Below are 17,907 nucleotides of genomic sequence, written 5' to 3' on the forward strand. Positions count from 1 at the left end.
AGGTGAGAGTTCTGTGAGCACAGTGGTGACCAGTGTTGGTGGCACACAACTTTTACTTCAAACATTCACATTGAATGGCGACAGATCACAGAAGTTGATTGCATGTTTAACCCTTTCATGACAAAGCCTATTTTTGAAATTTGGTGTTTACAAGTTAAAATCCATATTTTTTGCTAGAAAATTACTTAGAACCCCCAAACATTATATACTGTATATTTTTTTAGCAGAGAATCTAGAGAATAAAATGGAGATTGTTGCAATATTTTATATCACACGGTATTTGTGCAGCGGTGTTTTAAACGCAAATTTTTGGAAAAGGGACACTTCCACTTTAAAAAAATCCAAACAGTAAAGTTACCCCAATTTTTTTGTATAATGTGAAAGATGATGTTACACCGAGTAAATAGATACCAAACATGTCACGCTTTATAATTGCACGCACTCGTGGAATGGCGACAAACTATGGTAGCTATGAATTTCCATAGGCGACGCTTTACATTTTTTTTACGGTTACCAGGTTAGAGTTACAGAGGAGGTCTAGGGCTAGAATTATTGCTCTCGCTCTGACGATCGCGGTGATACCTCACATGTGTGATGTGAACACCGTTTACATATGCGGGCGCGACTTCCATATGCGGTTTCTTCGCTGCGCGAGCTCGCGGGGACGGGGGCGCTTTAAAATTTTTTTTTTTTTAATTTTTTTATACTAATGGTGTTTAAAAAAATTAAAGTTTTTTTTTTTTACTTTTATTGCTGTCACAAGGAATGTAAACATCCCTTGTGACAGTAATAGGTGGTGACAGGTACTCTTTATGGAGGGTCGGGCGGTCTAAAAGACCCCCCATCCCTCCTTTACACTTAAAAGTATTCAGATCGCCAAAAACGGCGATTCTGAATACTATGTATTTTTTAAAATTCGGCGCCATTGGCAGCCGAGTAAACGGGAAGTGACGTCATGACGTCGCTTCCGCGTTTACATTGAGAAGGCTGGAATGAAGCCGCCCACAGCTTCATTCCAGCCCGCCCCCAGTTGCCGAAGGTAACCGATTGGACACCGGGCCTCCCGATCGCACAGGAGGCCCGGTAAGAGCGGCGGGAGGGGGGGGGATGTCCCCTCCCGCTCCTCCGGTATAACAGCCGAGCGGCTTTTAGCCGCATCGGTTGTTATATACGGGTAGCCGATCGCCCGCTCTAAACAACGGTACCGGGATGATGCCTGCAGCTGCGGGCATCATCCCGGTATAACCCCCGAAAGCCGAGTACGCAGATATGCGTACGGTCGGCGGGAAGGGGTTAACCTTGTATGGACACTAATTTACAATAACACCACTCAGTGTTGATCTTTTTGACATTTATTGGGTACACATTTATGTATTTTATGTAGAGGTCGACCGATATATCGGCCGGCCGATATATCGGCCGATATTTGGCTTTTTTTACTTAATCGGCATCAGCCGATTGTGCTGATAAAAAAAGCCGATTATACCTTCAGCGGGACTTGCAAATGACTTCTGTAATAGAAGTCAATGCAAGTTTTCTGAAGTTATCTTCTCTCCTCCTCTGGGCAGCCTGCCAAGTCTGATAAGAAGATACATTGTATCTCTTTCAGGTTCTTTTATCAATAGACTGAACTCCGTGGAGAAGTTCTCAGTTTAACCCTTTAAAGACTAAATCTTTTCTGACACTTGTTGCTTACAAGTAAAAATCCTGTATTTTCTGCTAGAAAATCACTTAGAACCCCCAAACATTATATATATATATATATTTTTTAGCAGAGACCCTAGGGAATAAAATAGCGGTTGTTGCAATATTTTATGTCACACGGTATTTGCGCAGCGGTCTTTCAAACGCAATTTTTTTTGAAAAAATACACTAATGAAATAAAAAAAAAAAAAGCAGTAAAGTTAGCCCATTTTTTTTCGTCCAAAAGTTTTGATTACCTGTTTTTGTGTATTTAATATTTAAGATAGTTATTTTTTTTTTAATCTAAATTATACATACAAGTGAACTGATTGGAGGTTTGTTTTGTTTAATAAATGTTTAAATATAAAAAATTTTCTGTATCACTTATTACTTAAGGCTGCTTTCACACTGGAGCTGGCATGCGTTGACGGTAAAACGCTGTTAGTTTTAGCGGCGATTTACCGTCATTTTAGCGGCGCTATTCGGCTGCTAGCGGGGCGCTTATAACCCAGCTAGCGGCCGAAGAAGGGGTTAAATGCGCTCCTGAAGCGCTGCTGCCGAAACGCTTTGCAGGTGCTTCGGCAGCGGTGCGCATTCATTTCAATGGGCAGAAGTGGTGGAGGAGCGGTATACACCGCTCCAAAGATGCCGCTTGCAGGACTTTTTTTTTTAACATCCTGCCAGCGCATCGTCTCAGTGTGAAAGCACTCGAGCTTTCACATAGACTGCAGGGGAGCCGTTTTACAGGCGCTATTTTTAGCCCAAAAGCACCTGAAAAACGCCCCAGTGTGAAAGGGGTCTAACTGTTAGATTTTATGCGATGAAGGGGAAAAAAAAAAAGAAATCGGCCTAATATATCGGCCCAAAAAAATCGGCATTATATATCGGCCATCGGCCACCACGATTTCTAAATATCGGCTTTGGCATCGGCCACCGCGATTTCTAAATATCGGCTTTGGCATCGGCCAGAGAAAAACCCATATCGGTCGACCTCTAATTTTATGTTTGATTGTTTTGCCTTAAAATATTACTGTTTGAGGCATTTTTTTCATATTATGTTTTAATTTATGCATACGGACTGCGCAACCCCATTCATATTCATCTATTCAGTGTATATGTGGGTACACATTAGGTGTTGCAGCAACAATCTTTTTATTCATTTCACGATTATAAATTTATAAGCGCTACAGCATTATTGCACTTTACCAATAGGTAGCGCAGGGGTGATCACCAAATTATTTGATCTTGGGATATGTGTCATCGGGCCTTAGTGGAACCGGTATGCAAGTTTTTTTTAAAGTGGATGTAACTGGCAATGTAGATGCTGCGTTTGGTCGCAGTGTCTTGCGAGCTGCTGTGTAGCTTTTTCGATCTAGCAGTGGTGGCCTTGTCTCCCTCCTTGTGAGCAAGTGCTTTGAGACATCCCAGGTAGTCATTTTTTTTTTTTTTTGTTTTTTTATCAATTTTTATTTCCATTTTATAAATACAACAACAATTCATACATCATTACATAACCCCCTATTCACCAAAACCAAAAACATAGTACATTACATCCCTCCACAACCGCACCCACCTAAACCACGCCCACTTATCCCTTCCCCCCCCCCCCCCTCCATTTCGAACTATCTGGGAGTCTATCCGTTACTCCTCACCAACCCCCTGTGTAAGTGCATAATTAGGAGATAAAAAAAATAAAGGGGGAAGAAAAACAAGAGTGTGCATGTGTTTGCCAGTTAATTGTTAATTAGTGTAAGAGGCCCTTATTGTCCACACTATCCAAGAAAAAAAAAAAAAGGTAGTTATGTTAAGCCTGCTCTGTCCCCCATGAGATATGAAAACTGGATTTTTTGTGCTTACCTGTAAAATCCATTTCTTGAAGTACATCATGGGGCACAGAGGTCCGTACCATCTCTATTTTGTTACCGCTTGCTACAAAACTGATGCTCTCCTTGGGAGGAGTAGTTACTGGATATAAAAAGTTAAAACAACCCTGTTAACCACTAAAGCCCTGGAAGGATTTACCAGGCCATTTTTTGCAATACAGCACTGCGTTACTTTAAAGCAGAGTTCCACCCAAAAGTGGAACTTCCACACATTTGTCTCTCCCCCCCCGGTGCCACATTTGGCACTTTTCAGGTGGGAGCGGTAACCTTGACAGGTGTGCTGTTCCCACTTCCTGGAGTCCAGGCCGCGGCAAATTACGCCAGCAGCTCGGCTCCCTCCTCCTGCCCCGCCGCCGGGCCAGTAGGAGGGAGGAGCGGAGCCTCGCGCATGCGCAGTAGGGTTCCTGGCGTGAAGCTGTAAGGCTACACTGCCGGGTTCCCTTACTCGCAATGGTGGGGGAAGCACCCGACAGCTGGTTGGAAACATCAGCAGCGGTGCTGGACTCCAGGACAGGTAAGTGTTCTATTATTAAAAGTCAGCAGCTGCAATATGTGTAGCCTGCTGGCTTTTAATTTTTGCAGCAGTGGGCGGACCTCTGCTTTAACTGACAATTGTGCGGTCGTGCGCCGTTGTACCCAAATAAAATTGATGTCCTTTTTTCCCACAAATAGAGCTTTCTTTTTGTGGTATTTGATCATCTCTGCAGTTTTTATTTTTTGCGCTATAAAAAGAGACTGTCAATTTTTAAAAATATATATATATATATATTTTGTACTTTCTGCTATAATACATATCCCAAAACATTTAAAAAACAAATTTCTTCATCAGTTTAGGCCAATATGTATTCTACATAATATTTGGTAAAAAAAAAAAAATGCAAATAAGCATAGATCAATTGGTTTGCACAAAAGTTATAGCGTCTATAAACTACGGGATAGATTTATGGACTTCCAATTTTTTTATGGTTTTTACTAGTAACGGTGGGTGAGAATCAGCGATTTTTTGCGGGACTGCGACATTGCGGCGGAAAAATCGGACCCGAAGTGACACTTTTTGGGGACCAGTGACACCAATACAGCGATCAGTGCTAAAAAAAAATGCACTGATTACTGTATAAATGACACTGGCAGGGAAGGGGTTAACACCAGGGGCGATCAAAGGGTTAAGTGTGTTCCCCGTTTTGCTTTTTACTGCGTGGGAGAAGTGCTGACACCGAGATCGCTATTCCTAATCACTAGGGACAGCAGACCTCCATGTTCACGGTCAGAACGGGGATCTGCCTTGTTTACATAGGCAGATCTCTGTTCTGCCTCTCTGTGAAGCAATCGCGGGTGGCCAGCGGACATGGGTTCCTCTGTGAAGTGCGTGCCCACAGTATCTATTGCAGTAAACAACGTACAGGTACATTGTTTGTCGCAATAGAGCCGCCCTTCCGCAGTATATATGTGGTGGGCAGTCTTTAACTGGTTAAAATATCAGGTTTCTGTGATTTAAAAACCGAGACCAAGCTAAATAATTTCAGAAATTTTTTCCATCTTTTAATGTGACCTATAAACTGTACAACTCAGTTGAACAACAAACTGAAATCTTTTAGGTGGTGGGAAGTAAAAATAAACGAAAATATGATTGCATATGTGTGCACACCCTAAACTAATACTTTGTTGAAGCACCTTTTGATTTTATTACAGCACTGTCTTTTTGAGTACAAGTCTATCAGCATGGCACATCTTGACTTTGCAATTTTTGCCCACTCTGCAAAAACACTCAATCTGTCAAATTGCAAGGGCATCTCCCGTGCACAGCCCTCTTCACATCACCACACAGATTTTCACTGGGCTTCAGGTCTGGGCTCTAAGTGAACCATTCCAAACTTTAATCATCTTCTGGTGAAGCCATTTTTTTGTTGATTTGGATGTATGCTTTGGGTCGTTGTCATGCTGAAAGATGAAGTTTCTCTTCACGTTCAGCTTTCTAGCAGAAGCGTGAGTGTTTTGTGCCAATATTGACTGGTATTTGGAATTTGTTCATAATTGCCTCTACCTTGACTACCCCGTTCCAGCTGAAGAAAAACGGCCCCAAAGCATTATGCTGCCACCACCATGCTTTTACTGTGGGTATGGTGTTCTTTTGGTGATGTGCAGTGTTTTTGCGCCAAACATATGTTTTGGAATTATTGTCAAAAAGTTCAACCTAGGTTTCATCAGACCATAACACGTTTTTCCCACATGCTTTTGGGAGACTTCAGATGTGTTTTTGTAAAATTTAGCCGGGCTTGGATGGCTTCTGTCTTGCCACTCTACCCCATGGTTCAGACAAATTAAGAATACGGGAGATTGTTAAATACACAGCCAGTACTTGCCAGATATTCCTTCATCTCCTTTAATGTTTCTTTTGGCCTCTTGGCAGCCTCCCTGACCAGTTTTCTTCTCCTTTTACATCAATTTTGGAGGGATATCCAGTTCTTGCTAATGTCACTGTTGTGTCATATTTTATCCACTTGACTGTCTTCACTGTGTTCCATGGTATATCTAATGCCTTGGAAATTCTTTTGTACCCTTCTCCTGACTGACACTTTTTAACAATGAGATCCCTCTGATGCTTTGGAAGCTCTGTGCGGACCATGTCTTTTGCTGTAGGATGCGACTAAGAAAATATCAAGAAAGACCTACTAGAACAGCTGAACTTTTTATTTGGGGTTAATCAGCTGCACTTTGGCAGGTGTGTACTGATTCCTATTTAACGTGAGTTTAAGTGTGAATGCTTAATTCTGAACACCGCTTCTTCCCCAGTTATAAGAGGGCGTGCACACTTATGCAACTACGTTTTTTTTTTTTTTTTTTTTTTGTTTTGTTTATTTTTACTCCCCCACCACCAAAAGAATTCAGTTTGTTTTTCAATTGAGTTGTACTTTTTTTAGGTCACATTAAAAGTGGAAAAAAGTTCTGAAATATTTGTCAAATTTCTTTACATCACAGAAACCTGACATTTTAACAGGGGTATGTAGACTTTTTAAATCCACTGTATATAGCCTTCTTGTCTGTTAGCCATTGTCCGTTCACCTATAGGTGGCGCATAACCCAGGTAGTCATGTTTATTATGCCTGCTATGTGTCCCGTAATGTACTCCCAAGAAATAGATTTTACAGGCAAGTATACAAATCTAGATATTTTGCCGAAGGTGCAAATTTCATCTGAATGGGGATATCGTCCATTCATTATTCTGGCAACGTCCATCACACTCTAAGATTTGTGCTTCATTCTTTGCATGTGGTTTGGGCGATCTGTGTTTATTGGTCTGCTATGGCTTCCTTCCGCAAGTCATACTCCCTTTTTGTGGCTTCTTGGCGGCTTCTGCCAGATCCCACTACCAGCATACGTGGTCTTTCCCCTCCCATAAATGCACTCTTACACTGCAGATACACCTCTTGGGCACATACTGCTTTGTTGGGTGCACTGTTTTCACATTGTGAAGTGGGTGTGGGGAGAGCATCCCTTTCTTTACAGAGAGCAGAGACTTAACTGCATCCCTGCTTGCTGTAGTGGGCGGACTCAGGAGTCTGAGACACCTGGTCTGAGCCACCCACTGGTTGGGTATCCGAATAGTGAGACTGGTGCAGTGTGCAGACAACAGGCCTCAGCCTCAACTTGGCCCTCTGTTCCTCATCGGGTGCGCTGCACATGCGACTTCTCATTTCCTGCATTTCTTTTTGCAACATGGGAAATGTAGTCCTCTTTCCCTGCTCGGATGTGATCAGCAGCAACATAGAAAGTCCTCCTCCCAGCACCAGGAAGGAGCACTCTTTTCCAAAGAATATTATGTCACTGCGGCTGAGAATCGATTGTTTACAAGAAATTAAGACACTATCATTTAAACTGAGCCAGTGATGCAAGAGAACTTAGAGAGCATAAGCTGCAATTGCAAAAATAGCTAGATCCTGGGGTTCATCAAGTACTCTGAAGGGTCAAGTTTTGGCATTGTCCATTCATTTTTAAAAATCTCTGGCTTTGCATTCCCTTTTGGTGACCTTTTAGGGTGCATTCACACTTGCGAATGTACTCTGGCTGTGCTTGTATGTGAGAACCCCAACGTTATGTGCGAGCGTCAGCACCATTGGTAGCAATAGAATGCTACCTGCTCTCACGGCTAATCATGCCCACTTGTTTATAATCGTTCATGCTGCGACCACAAGGGAGTGATCGGCCATGGACGCAGGCCAGTTGGGCCTGTTAAAAGTTCTATTTGCCTAGTTCTTACCCACGCTTCCCATTTGTTGCTTGGGGGGTGTCCCAGGGTCTTTGAATACTCTGCCTGCCTGTGTGTTGTATGATTTTAATAGGAAGAATTTCACTTGCCCATAAATCAAATATCTTGGTTTAAAGGACACAGGCAACCCTCTTCCATTCCTTGGTTACTCTGCATTGCCTACTACAAAAACAGATTATTCATGGAATGGGGTAGGGAGGCACCTTGTCCTCAAATGCTCTATCGGTGTCTAATCACCCGAAGGTACAAGCCTATAACACAAGATATGGAATTTACAGGCAAGTCAAAATTACTTTTTATTGGAATACATTGCAGACATGGGTCCCTCTCTGTTTTTTTTCTTCTGCTTTACTGCAAAACTGGAGCATAGTGGGAGTAGGCGGGGTTATACTGAAGTGTTTTACAGCTTTCTTGGCCAGTGTCCAATCTGAAGCTAGTAGCATAAGCCATTGTAGCAGAATTACTTCATCCTCTGCCCTTTGATTTACTTCAAGAAAAGGATTTTATGGTAAAATCCTGGTAGTTTATTCTTTGAACCTAGAAATGGGTAAATGGTACAGTGTTTTAAACAATGTAATTGTTGACATTAAAAATAATTGTCATAGGTTTACAAGTGATTTAAAACATATTTTTTTTTTTTTTTTTTTTTTTTTTTTTTTTGCTTCATCAGGTGGTGCAGACAAGAGTGTGGTGGTGTTCGATTGCCAGTCTCAGCAGATCCTTGCAACTCTGAAAGGGCACACCAAGAAAGTCACTAGTGTTGTGTTCCATCCCTCACAGGTTTGTTTCTTAAATACTTTATACCAATTCTGTTCTGTTCTGCTTTCTGAACCAGTTATACTCTGCCACCTCCTGGCAGACCTTTCAGAGGGTGTTTACTCCAAGAGATGGATTCTGAAACACAGGATTGTCATGTGATTGTCTTTCACAGTGGTCATACAATTGGGAGTCCTTTGTGCTTGCTCCCAATCACAAACATTGACTGCAAGCTGTAGGCGGCCCCATAGATGCATATGTGTGGTAGCTGGAAGTTGAGGCCCACCTGTCCTGCCAAATATATGCGTCATACTTTCAGCTAGAGTTTAAATAGAGATACAGTATCCAAGAATGTTGGGTCTAGCAATTCTGTGCCTGAATGGATGTGTACTAGTTGGACCGCTGCCTGACCGATGAACTTAACATCCTGTTAGCAAGTGGCTATTACAAGGTCATGGCTATAGCTGAAAATCAGTTCCTTTTCTATGCACTGATATTCTTGCCTGTAATGCATTGATGCTCACACGTCGGATTTCTCTTTCATTCATTGACGGACATAGCTTCCTTATTCTTGACCATAGGGTTTATAGCTCCACATTGTGGAACGGGTGGACAGATTATTGGGTGGGGCTGGGGCGGACCTAGCTGTTATGGTGCACGTTGGCACCAATGACAAAGTGAGAGGGAGTTTGGGAGTCCTAAAAAATGATTTCAGGGATTTAGGGAATAGACTGAGAAAAAGGACCTCCAAGCTGGTTTTCTCTCAAATACTACCTGTGCCTCGAGCCACACCAGAGAGGCAGCAGGCGATTAGGGAACTGAACAAGTGGCTGAGAAACTGGTGTAGGAAAGAGGGGTTTGGGTTCCTGGAGAACTGGGCTGACTTCTCAGTCGGTTAGTGGCTCTTTAGTAAGGACGGGCTACACCTTAATGGGGATGGTACAGCCATATATGGAAGAAAGATGGCCACAAAGTTGGATGGTCTTTTAAACTAGGTGCTTGGGGGGTGGCGGGGTTTAGAAGTAGCGACAACTGGCAGTGAGCATAGGACAGAGGGGATTAGTGGCGATACTAGTGATATCATATCCATAACATCTAATTCCAGGGTAAACAAGTTACCTAATCAAAAACGGAGCCTGAGAAATCACACGGGGGGAAAAAAACAAAATATGCACCAATATTAAACTCGGGAATGTTCACAAATCCCAGGAGCCTAGTTAGTAAAATGGAGGAACTGGAGCTGCTATTACACGAGGAGGATGTGGACTTCATGGGGGATAACAGAAATTTGGTTTGACAGCTGACATGACTGGCTGGCAAACATACCAGGGGTATTCTTTGTTTCAGAGGGATAGGAAGGATAGAAGAGGGGGAGGGGTGTATGTGTATATAGATAGAGATAGATATATATCTAGCTATCTCTATCAGGAATTACTTACTGGTAGAATAACAGAATGACAACAGTAATGGTGCAGGGGGGGAGGTGAAGTCGGTATGGGTTGAACTCCAAAAGCTGGAAGGGAGCAGTAAATTACTAGTGGGAAATCTTGCAGGCCCACTAACCTGAGTGAAGAGGTGGAAATAGATCTCCTTTCACAGTTAGAAATGGCAGCTAGACAGGGAAATGTCTTCATAATGGGGGACTTCAACTATCCTGACATTGACTGGGCGGAGGGGACTGCACACTCATTAAAGGCCCGCCATTTCTTAAATGTTCTACAGGACAAGTTCATGTCCCAATTGGTGGATTCCCCAACTAGAAGTAACGCATTGCTAGATCTGTTAATTACAAATGATACAGATCTGATTACAGATGTGGAAATATTGTACAACTTGGGAACTAGCGACCACAAAATTATTACATTCCGCATAAATCATAGGAAAGGGAGGTACGAGGGAAGTACAAAAACACTACGTTTTAAAAAAGCCAACTTTTCTAAACTGTGCTCAATGTTGCAGGATATTAAGTGGGACCAAATTCTCAAAACATTGAACACAGAGGAAAAATAAGAATGCTTTAGAAATACAGTGGGGACGGAAAGTGTTCAGACCCCATTAAATTTTTCACTCTGTTATACTGCAGCCATTTGCTAAAATCATTTAAGTTAATTTTTTTTTCCCTCAATGTACACACAGCACCCCATATTTGCACAGAATTGTTGACATTTTTGCAGATTTATTAAAAAAGAAAACCTGAAATATCACATGGTCCTAAGTATTCAGACCCTTTGCTCAGTATTTAGTAGAAGCACCCTTTTAAACTAATACAGCCATGTGTCTTTTTGGGAAAGATGCAACAAGTTTTTCACACCTGGATTTGGGGATCCTCTGCCATTCCTCCTTGCAGATCCTCTCCAGGTTGGATGGTAAACGTTGGTGGACAGCCATTTTTAGGTCTCCAGAGATGCTCAATTGGGTTTAAGTCAGTGCTCTGGCTGGGCCATTCAAGAACAGTCATGGAGTTGTTGTGAAGCCATTCTCTATTTTAGCTGTGTGCTTAGGGTCATTGTCTTGTTGGAAGGTAAACCTTCGGCCCAGTCTGAGGTCCTGAGCACTCTGGAGAAGGTTTTCCTCCAGGATACCCCTGTACTTGGCCGCATTCATCTTTCCCTCGATTGCAACCAGTCGTCCTGTCCCTGCAGCTGAAAAACACCCCCACAGCATGATGCTGCCACCAATATGCTTCATTGTTGGGACTGTATTGGACAGGTGATGAGCAGTGCCTGGTTTTCTCCACACATACCGCTTAGAATTAAGGCCAAAAAGTTCTATCTTGGTCTCATCAGACCAGAGAATCTTATTTCTCACCATCTTTGAGTCCTTCAGGTGTTTTTGTTTTTTTTTTTTTTTTAAGCAAACTCCATGCAGGCTTTCATGTGTCTTGTACTGAGGAGAGGCTTCCGTCGAGCGCCACTGCCATAAAGCCCCGACTGGTGGAGGGCTGCAGTGATGGTTGACTTTCTACAACTTTCTCCCATCTCCCGACTGCATCTCTGGAGCTCAGCCACAGTGATCTTTGGGTTCTTCTTTACCTCTCTCACCAAGGCTCTTCTCCCCCGATAGCTTAGTTTGGCCGGACGGCCAGCTCTAGGAAGGGTTCTGTTTGTCCCAAACGTCTTCCATTTAAGGATTATGGAGGCCACTGTGCTCTTAGGAACCTTAAGTGCAGCAGAATTTTTTTTTTTGTAACCTTGGCCAGATCTGTGCCTTGCCACAATTCTGTCTCTGAGCTCTTCAGGCAGTTCCTTTGACCTCATGATTCTCATTTGCTCTGACATGCACTGTGAGCTGTAAGGTCTTATATAGACAAGTGTGTAGCTTTCATAATTAAGTCCAGTCAGTATAATCAAACACAGCTGGACTCAAATGAAGGTGTAGAACCATCTCAAGGATGATCAGAAGAAATGGACAGCACCTGAGTTAAATTTGAGTGTTACAGCAAAGGGTCTGAATACTTAGGACCATGTGATATTTCAGTTTTTCTTTTTTAATAACTCTGCAAAAATGTCAACAATTCTGTGTTTTTCTGTCAATATGGGGTGCTGTGTGTACATTAATGAGGAAAAAAATTAACTTAAATGATTTTAGCAAATGGCTGCAATATAACAGAGTGAAAAATTTAAGGGGGTCTGAATACTTTCCGTCCCCACTGTATATTAAATAAATGTGTCACCAAGTGCATTCCAAGGGGTAATAAATATAGAAGAACAAAGGTGTAAAAACGCAATCAGGGCAGCTAAAAAAGACTGCGAAAGACAACACAGCGGAGGAGAGTAAAAATAATCCCAAGAAGTTTTTTTTTAAATATATTTAACAATAAAAAGGTGAGGTCGGAACCCGTAGGGCCCCATAAAGGACGAGGAAGGGAAGCTGGTTACAGATGACAAGCAGAAGGCAGCTGTACATTCCAGACGTGGGCTTTCTAGCATCATGGTTCAACAGGAAAGTGCCAAGATTCATGGCCAGGGTGAGGTATCCCTTGGCATATGCAGCCAGACGACTTGGTGGCACTGTGAGCCGGTATTGTCTCCTTTTATGCATTTCCTCCCCTTAAGCTCTTGCCCCCGCTTACTACGCAGGATAAAGGTCGAAGGGATTCCAATCATTCTGGTGTGTCCAGATTGGCCCCGACGACTCTTTTATGGCGATGTGGTGCGGCTGATCACGGACATTCCCTGGCAACTCCCTTACAGGGCAGATCTTCTGTCTCAAGGGCCAGTTTTCCACCCTGGTTTTACCATCACTGGCTTTGACGACTTGGCTATTGAAAGCCAGGTTTTAAGGGATAGGACTTTCAAAGTCTGTGATCCCTATCCTACTGAAAGCACTTAAAGTGGATGTAAACCTTCACATATATATCCAGTGAAGTGAACAGCCTCAGATGATACACAGAGATGAAACATATCGCCCTAAATAAAAAATGTTTTCTATATCTGCTGTCTTCAGCTTTCTACAGTTTTTTTTTTTTTTTTTTTTTTTTTTTAAATCAAATAAAAAGTTTATTGAAAAACCGAACAACAATACATTGAGACAGTTTCATTGCAACCAATGAATCCAAACACAATAAGAGGTCAACAAGCTAGATAGATATAGAGAGAGAGGTAGAGAGAGAGGTAGAGAGAGAGGTAGAGATCTCTCTATCTATAATCTCTATCTCTATCATCTCTATCTCCTGTTACGCTAGTGCTGCATAATTTTCCAACCTCAATTAACAATAATCTAAGCTGTGTGTCCTGAATTATAAGGAGTACTATAAAAATTGTACACATAACAGTAAACAGATATGTAGGAGAGCTAATAGTAGTCCGCATTCAGAAATAAAGTAAGAAAATGCAACATCACTTTCTCCCTATGCAGTTGTGGTTGTTCACCATGGTTCCTCTATAAGCAATTATTTTTTAAGAGCCATAAGTTATACAATTATTTTGACACTACCTCCCTCTCTAACATACAGTGGGACAAAAAAGTATTTAGTCAGCCACCAATTGTGCAAGTTCTCCCACTTAAAAAGATGAGGCCTGTAACTGTCATCATAGGTATACCTCAACTACGAGAGACAAAATGTGGAAACAAATCCAGACAATCACATTGTCTGATTTTTGAAAGAATGTATTTGCAAATTATGGTGGAAAATAAGTATTTGGTCACCTACAAACCAGCAAGATTTCTGGCTCTCACAGACCTGTATCTTCTTCTTTAAGAGGCTACTCTGTCCTCCACTCATTACCTGTATTAATGGCACCTGTTTGAACTTGTTATCAGTATAAAAGACACCTGTCCACAACCTCAAACAGTCACACTCCAAACTCTACTATGGTGAAGGACACCAGAAACAAACTTGTAGACCTGAACCAGGCTGGGAAGACTGAATCTGCAATAGGCAAGCAGCTTGGTGTGAAGAAATCAACTGTGGGAGCAATAATTAGAAAATGGAAGACATACAAGACCACTGATAATCTCCCTCGATCTGGGGCTCCACGCATGATCTTACCCCGTGTGGTCAAAATGATCACAAGAATGGTGAGCAAAAATCTCAGAACCGCAAGGGGGGACCTAGTGAATGACCTGCAGAGAGCTGGGACCAACGTAACAAAGGCTATCATCAGTAACACACTATGCCGCCAGGGACTCAGATCATGTAATGCCAGACGTGTCCCCCTGCTTAAGAAAGTACATGTCCGGGCCCGTCTGAGGTTTTCTAGAGAGCATTTGGATGATCCAGAAGAGGATTGGGAGAATGTCATATGGTCATGAAACCAAAGTAGAACTGTTTGGTAGAAACACAACTCGTCGTGTTTGGAGGAGAGAGAATGCTGAGTTGCAACCAAAGAACACCATACCTACTGTGAAGCATGGGGGTGGTAACATCATGCTTTGAGGCTGTTTCTCTGCAAAGGGAAGAGGACGACTGATCCGTGTACATGAAAGAATGAATGGGGCCATGTATCGTGAGATTTTGAGTGCAAACCTCCTCCCATCAGCATGGGCATTGAAGATGAAACAAACGTGGCTGGATCTTTCAGCATGACAATGATCCCAAACACACTGTCCGGGCAACGAAGGAGTGGCTTCGTAAGAAGCATTTCAAGGTCCTGTAGTGGCCTAGCCAGTCTCCAGATCTCAACCCCATAGAAAACCTTTGGAGGGAGTTGAAAGTCCGTGTTACCCAGTGACAGCCCCAAAACATCACTGCTCTAGAGGAGATCTGCATGGAGGAATGGGCCAACATACCAGCAACAGTGTGTGACAACCTTGTGAAGACTTACAGAAAACGTTTGACCTCTGTCATTGCCAACAAAGGATATATAACAAAGTATTGAGATGAACTTTTGATATTGACCAAATACTTTTCCACCATAATTTGCAAATTCTTTCAAAAAGAATGTGTTTCCACATTTTGTCTCTCATAGTTGTATACCTCTGATGACAATTACAGGCCTCTCATCTTTTTAAGTGGGAGAACTCGCACAATTGGTGGCTGACTAAATACTTTTTTGCCCCACTGTATCACATTTGTAATAGTCTATCTTTGACCAACTGTGTTGGACCTAGCCCCGGAGTGTCCTGCCAGGGTTGCCACATTATGTAGAATTTTTTAAGGACATTTCTATGTTGGTAGGTAATTTTTTTACGTATTAGAATATTGTTTACCAATTCTACCCATCGTTCCCCTGTTGGTAACCTCGGAGTTATCCAGAGTCTCGCGATTGCCTTGCGTGCTAAGTATAATAGACGCAAAACTGCCGTGTGGCCATTCGGTGAGAGTGATGTTATCTTCAAGGCACCAAGGAGGCAAACAACTTGGTCATGCGGAATTGGAAAGTAAAATACCTGAGATATAGTGGACAGAACATACTGCCAGTATCGGAACCGTTTTGGACATTAACACATCATATGCAATAAGTCTCCATGTCTACAGCATTATGGACATAGTGGGGAATCCCTGAACCCCCATTTGTGCAGTTTAGTCGGTGTCCTATAGACTCTGTACAATAAGAATAAATGTGATGTAGAGGCAGACACCAGTGGGGCAGATGTTAGGCATAGTTCCCATTTTTCCCTGTCAATAGGACCCAGATCTTTTTCACACCCCTTTCTACATGGCAATTTACTTTCAATAGATTTTTATTGAGGTTTCGACAATGGAAAAATTACATGGTACAGCGCAGACAGATGGCAATCAGATAAAAAAAATAAACTGCGTGTTTCAGAAGTGCACTCGAGCTATAACATACATGGTCCTACTCATAGAAAAAAAATCATTGAGCAGTCTTCTAATTTATCCGGGGAAGGGAGGAGCTCCTCAGTCCCAACACCCCTAATGGGAACTAACTGTGTTGGGGTCCGAGGAGAGTCACCCCCCCCCCCCCCAGAAATGATCGCCCAACTATTGTTTGTTTCCTGGCTATCTAGCAAGGGCTGCTCGTTTGAAGAGGACCAGTTTGACAAGCCTATAGAAGAATGTTTGGATACAACCCCAGAATAATACATATAACTTTGCTGCACCTAGAATAAGTGACCTCGTCTAGAACCTTGCTGTACCTAATGATCAAACCAAAGCAGGAAAGGGATAGCGAAAACAAACAATATAGGGAGGAAAAAAAGGTAGAGAGAGAGGAAAAAAAGAAATTAAGAATAAAATAAGGCGCTGAGAAAGTGACATAAGACGGGGTGGTGCTCGCTCCTCCGCAGTTAATTCGGTGGCGAAGGGTGGTTCAGTGACCCAGAAATGTATTTGGCCCAGGGTTCCCAAACTGCGTCATTTTTGTCTACCGTGTCCAACAGGATGCTGACTGTTTTTTCCTGAGCCATAATCCAGGATATCTTTCTTTTACCTAGCAGAAGTGAGACTGTGGGCTGTTTCCAAGCACGGGCTATTAATTTTGGTTCCGATAAGGATAAACCTGATAACATTTTGAGCTAATCTTGGTACTCCCGGGTTGGAGAAGTTTGAGGCATATTGTGGAGTTTTTGGGATAGGTAAATTCGTAAGTTTTCTAATATGTAAAATTTTGTTCCACAGATCCCTGATTTTGGCGCATTCCCACCAGATATGGATCATGGAACCAATATGTCCGCAGTTACGAAAGCATAAGAGGGATGCATTCGGGTAGAATCTAGCTATCCGCAAGGGAACCATATACCATCTCATTAAAACTTTTAGATTAGCTTCAACTAACGCTGTGTTTAGAATGCCTTTTTGATGCAGCAACAGAAGTCCTGTGCCACTCCGTTAGGGTCCATTGTTGTAAATCGGTCTCCCATTCTCGCATGAAAAGCGTTTTAGATTCAGCCCAAGCAAGTGCCCGGTAAATCACCGTTATCTCCCCTCTGCTCCATGGCCCGACCACACCACAGTTCGTATTCAGTGATGGAAAGAGGTTTGTGAGTGGATAGCCCTAGAGATCTGATAAAGTGGGATATTTGTTGAAGTCTAAACCTCTCCGTCCCTGGCATGTCAAGTTTACTGGTGCAGTGAGCAAAGGTAAGAGGGCCTGTCAGGTTTACAAAGTGACCAATCCTATAAAGTCCCTTATCTAGCCACCATCGGAAGGGTTTGATGTCCAGTCCAGGCGGGAAAAGGGGGTTTCTGAAAATGTGGGATAGATGGCGCCAGTGAGAGATCAAGTGGGCATTGTTTTTAAGGGAATTCCAAAGAGTTAAGGAGTGAGAGAGCGTGGGTGCTAGGATGGCCGGTCTAGTCTTGGTTGAACACCACAGCATATAAGCCAGAGTGTAGTGGGGGATAGCCTGTCTTTCCATATGTACCCAATCAGGGTGGGTGATTTTAGAGTAGATAGTGGATAATTGGGAAAGTTGTGCTGCTTGATAGTACCAGAGTATGTTTGGCACACCCACCTCACCCTGATCTCTACTGCGGAAGAGCATCCCCTTGGCAATTTTATGTCCTTTGGCACCCCATATAAACTTTGATTTTCGATTGGAAATTCCGGAGACGGCCCTTAGGGATGGGGATAGGTAAGGATCTGAAGAGATACAGGATGCGGGGTAAGAGGGTCATTTTCACTGAGTTCACCCTGCCTAGCCAGGAAAGGCCCAGTTTGTCCCAGATTGAGAGATCGTCCTCCATTTTACGGAAAATTACAGGGAAATTGGCTGAGTAGAGTTTGTCTATAGTCGCAGTCAAGTTAATCCCTAAATAGGGAAGTGCTGTCTCTGTCCACCCAAACCTAAAGTTGTTTTTAAGCTGAGAGACCAGCTGAACTGGTGGATTAATATTGAGAGCTAAAGATTTTGAATAATTGACCGTGAGTCCCGAGACTTTGCCAAAATCATCCAGCACCATGCATATGATAGGGA

At 42.7% G+C, this 17,907-nt stretch overlaps 1 protein-coding gene across 1 annotated transcript in view; it reads left to right on the top strand.

Moving 5' to 3' along the window:
• Positions 1–17,907, top strand: part of PRPF19 (pre-mRNA processing factor 19) — a 498,552-nt gene that overhangs the window by 296,439 nt on the left and 184,206 nt on the right. Inside the window, exon 10 of the mRNA XM_073596965.1 lies at positions 8,501–8,610. Coding sequence (XP_073453066.1) covers positions 8,501–8,610 — 110 coding nt within the window. The remainder of the gene's footprint in view (positions 1–8,500; positions 8,611–17,907) is intronic.

The sequence above is a fragment of the Aquarana catesbeiana genome, linkage group LG08 (assembly GCF_042186555.1).
Source record: "Aquarana catesbeiana isolate 2022-GZ linkage group LG08, ASM4218655v1, whole genome shotgun sequence".
NCBI lineage: Eukaryota > Metazoa > Chordata > Amphibia > Anura > Ranidae > Aquarana > Aquarana catesbeiana.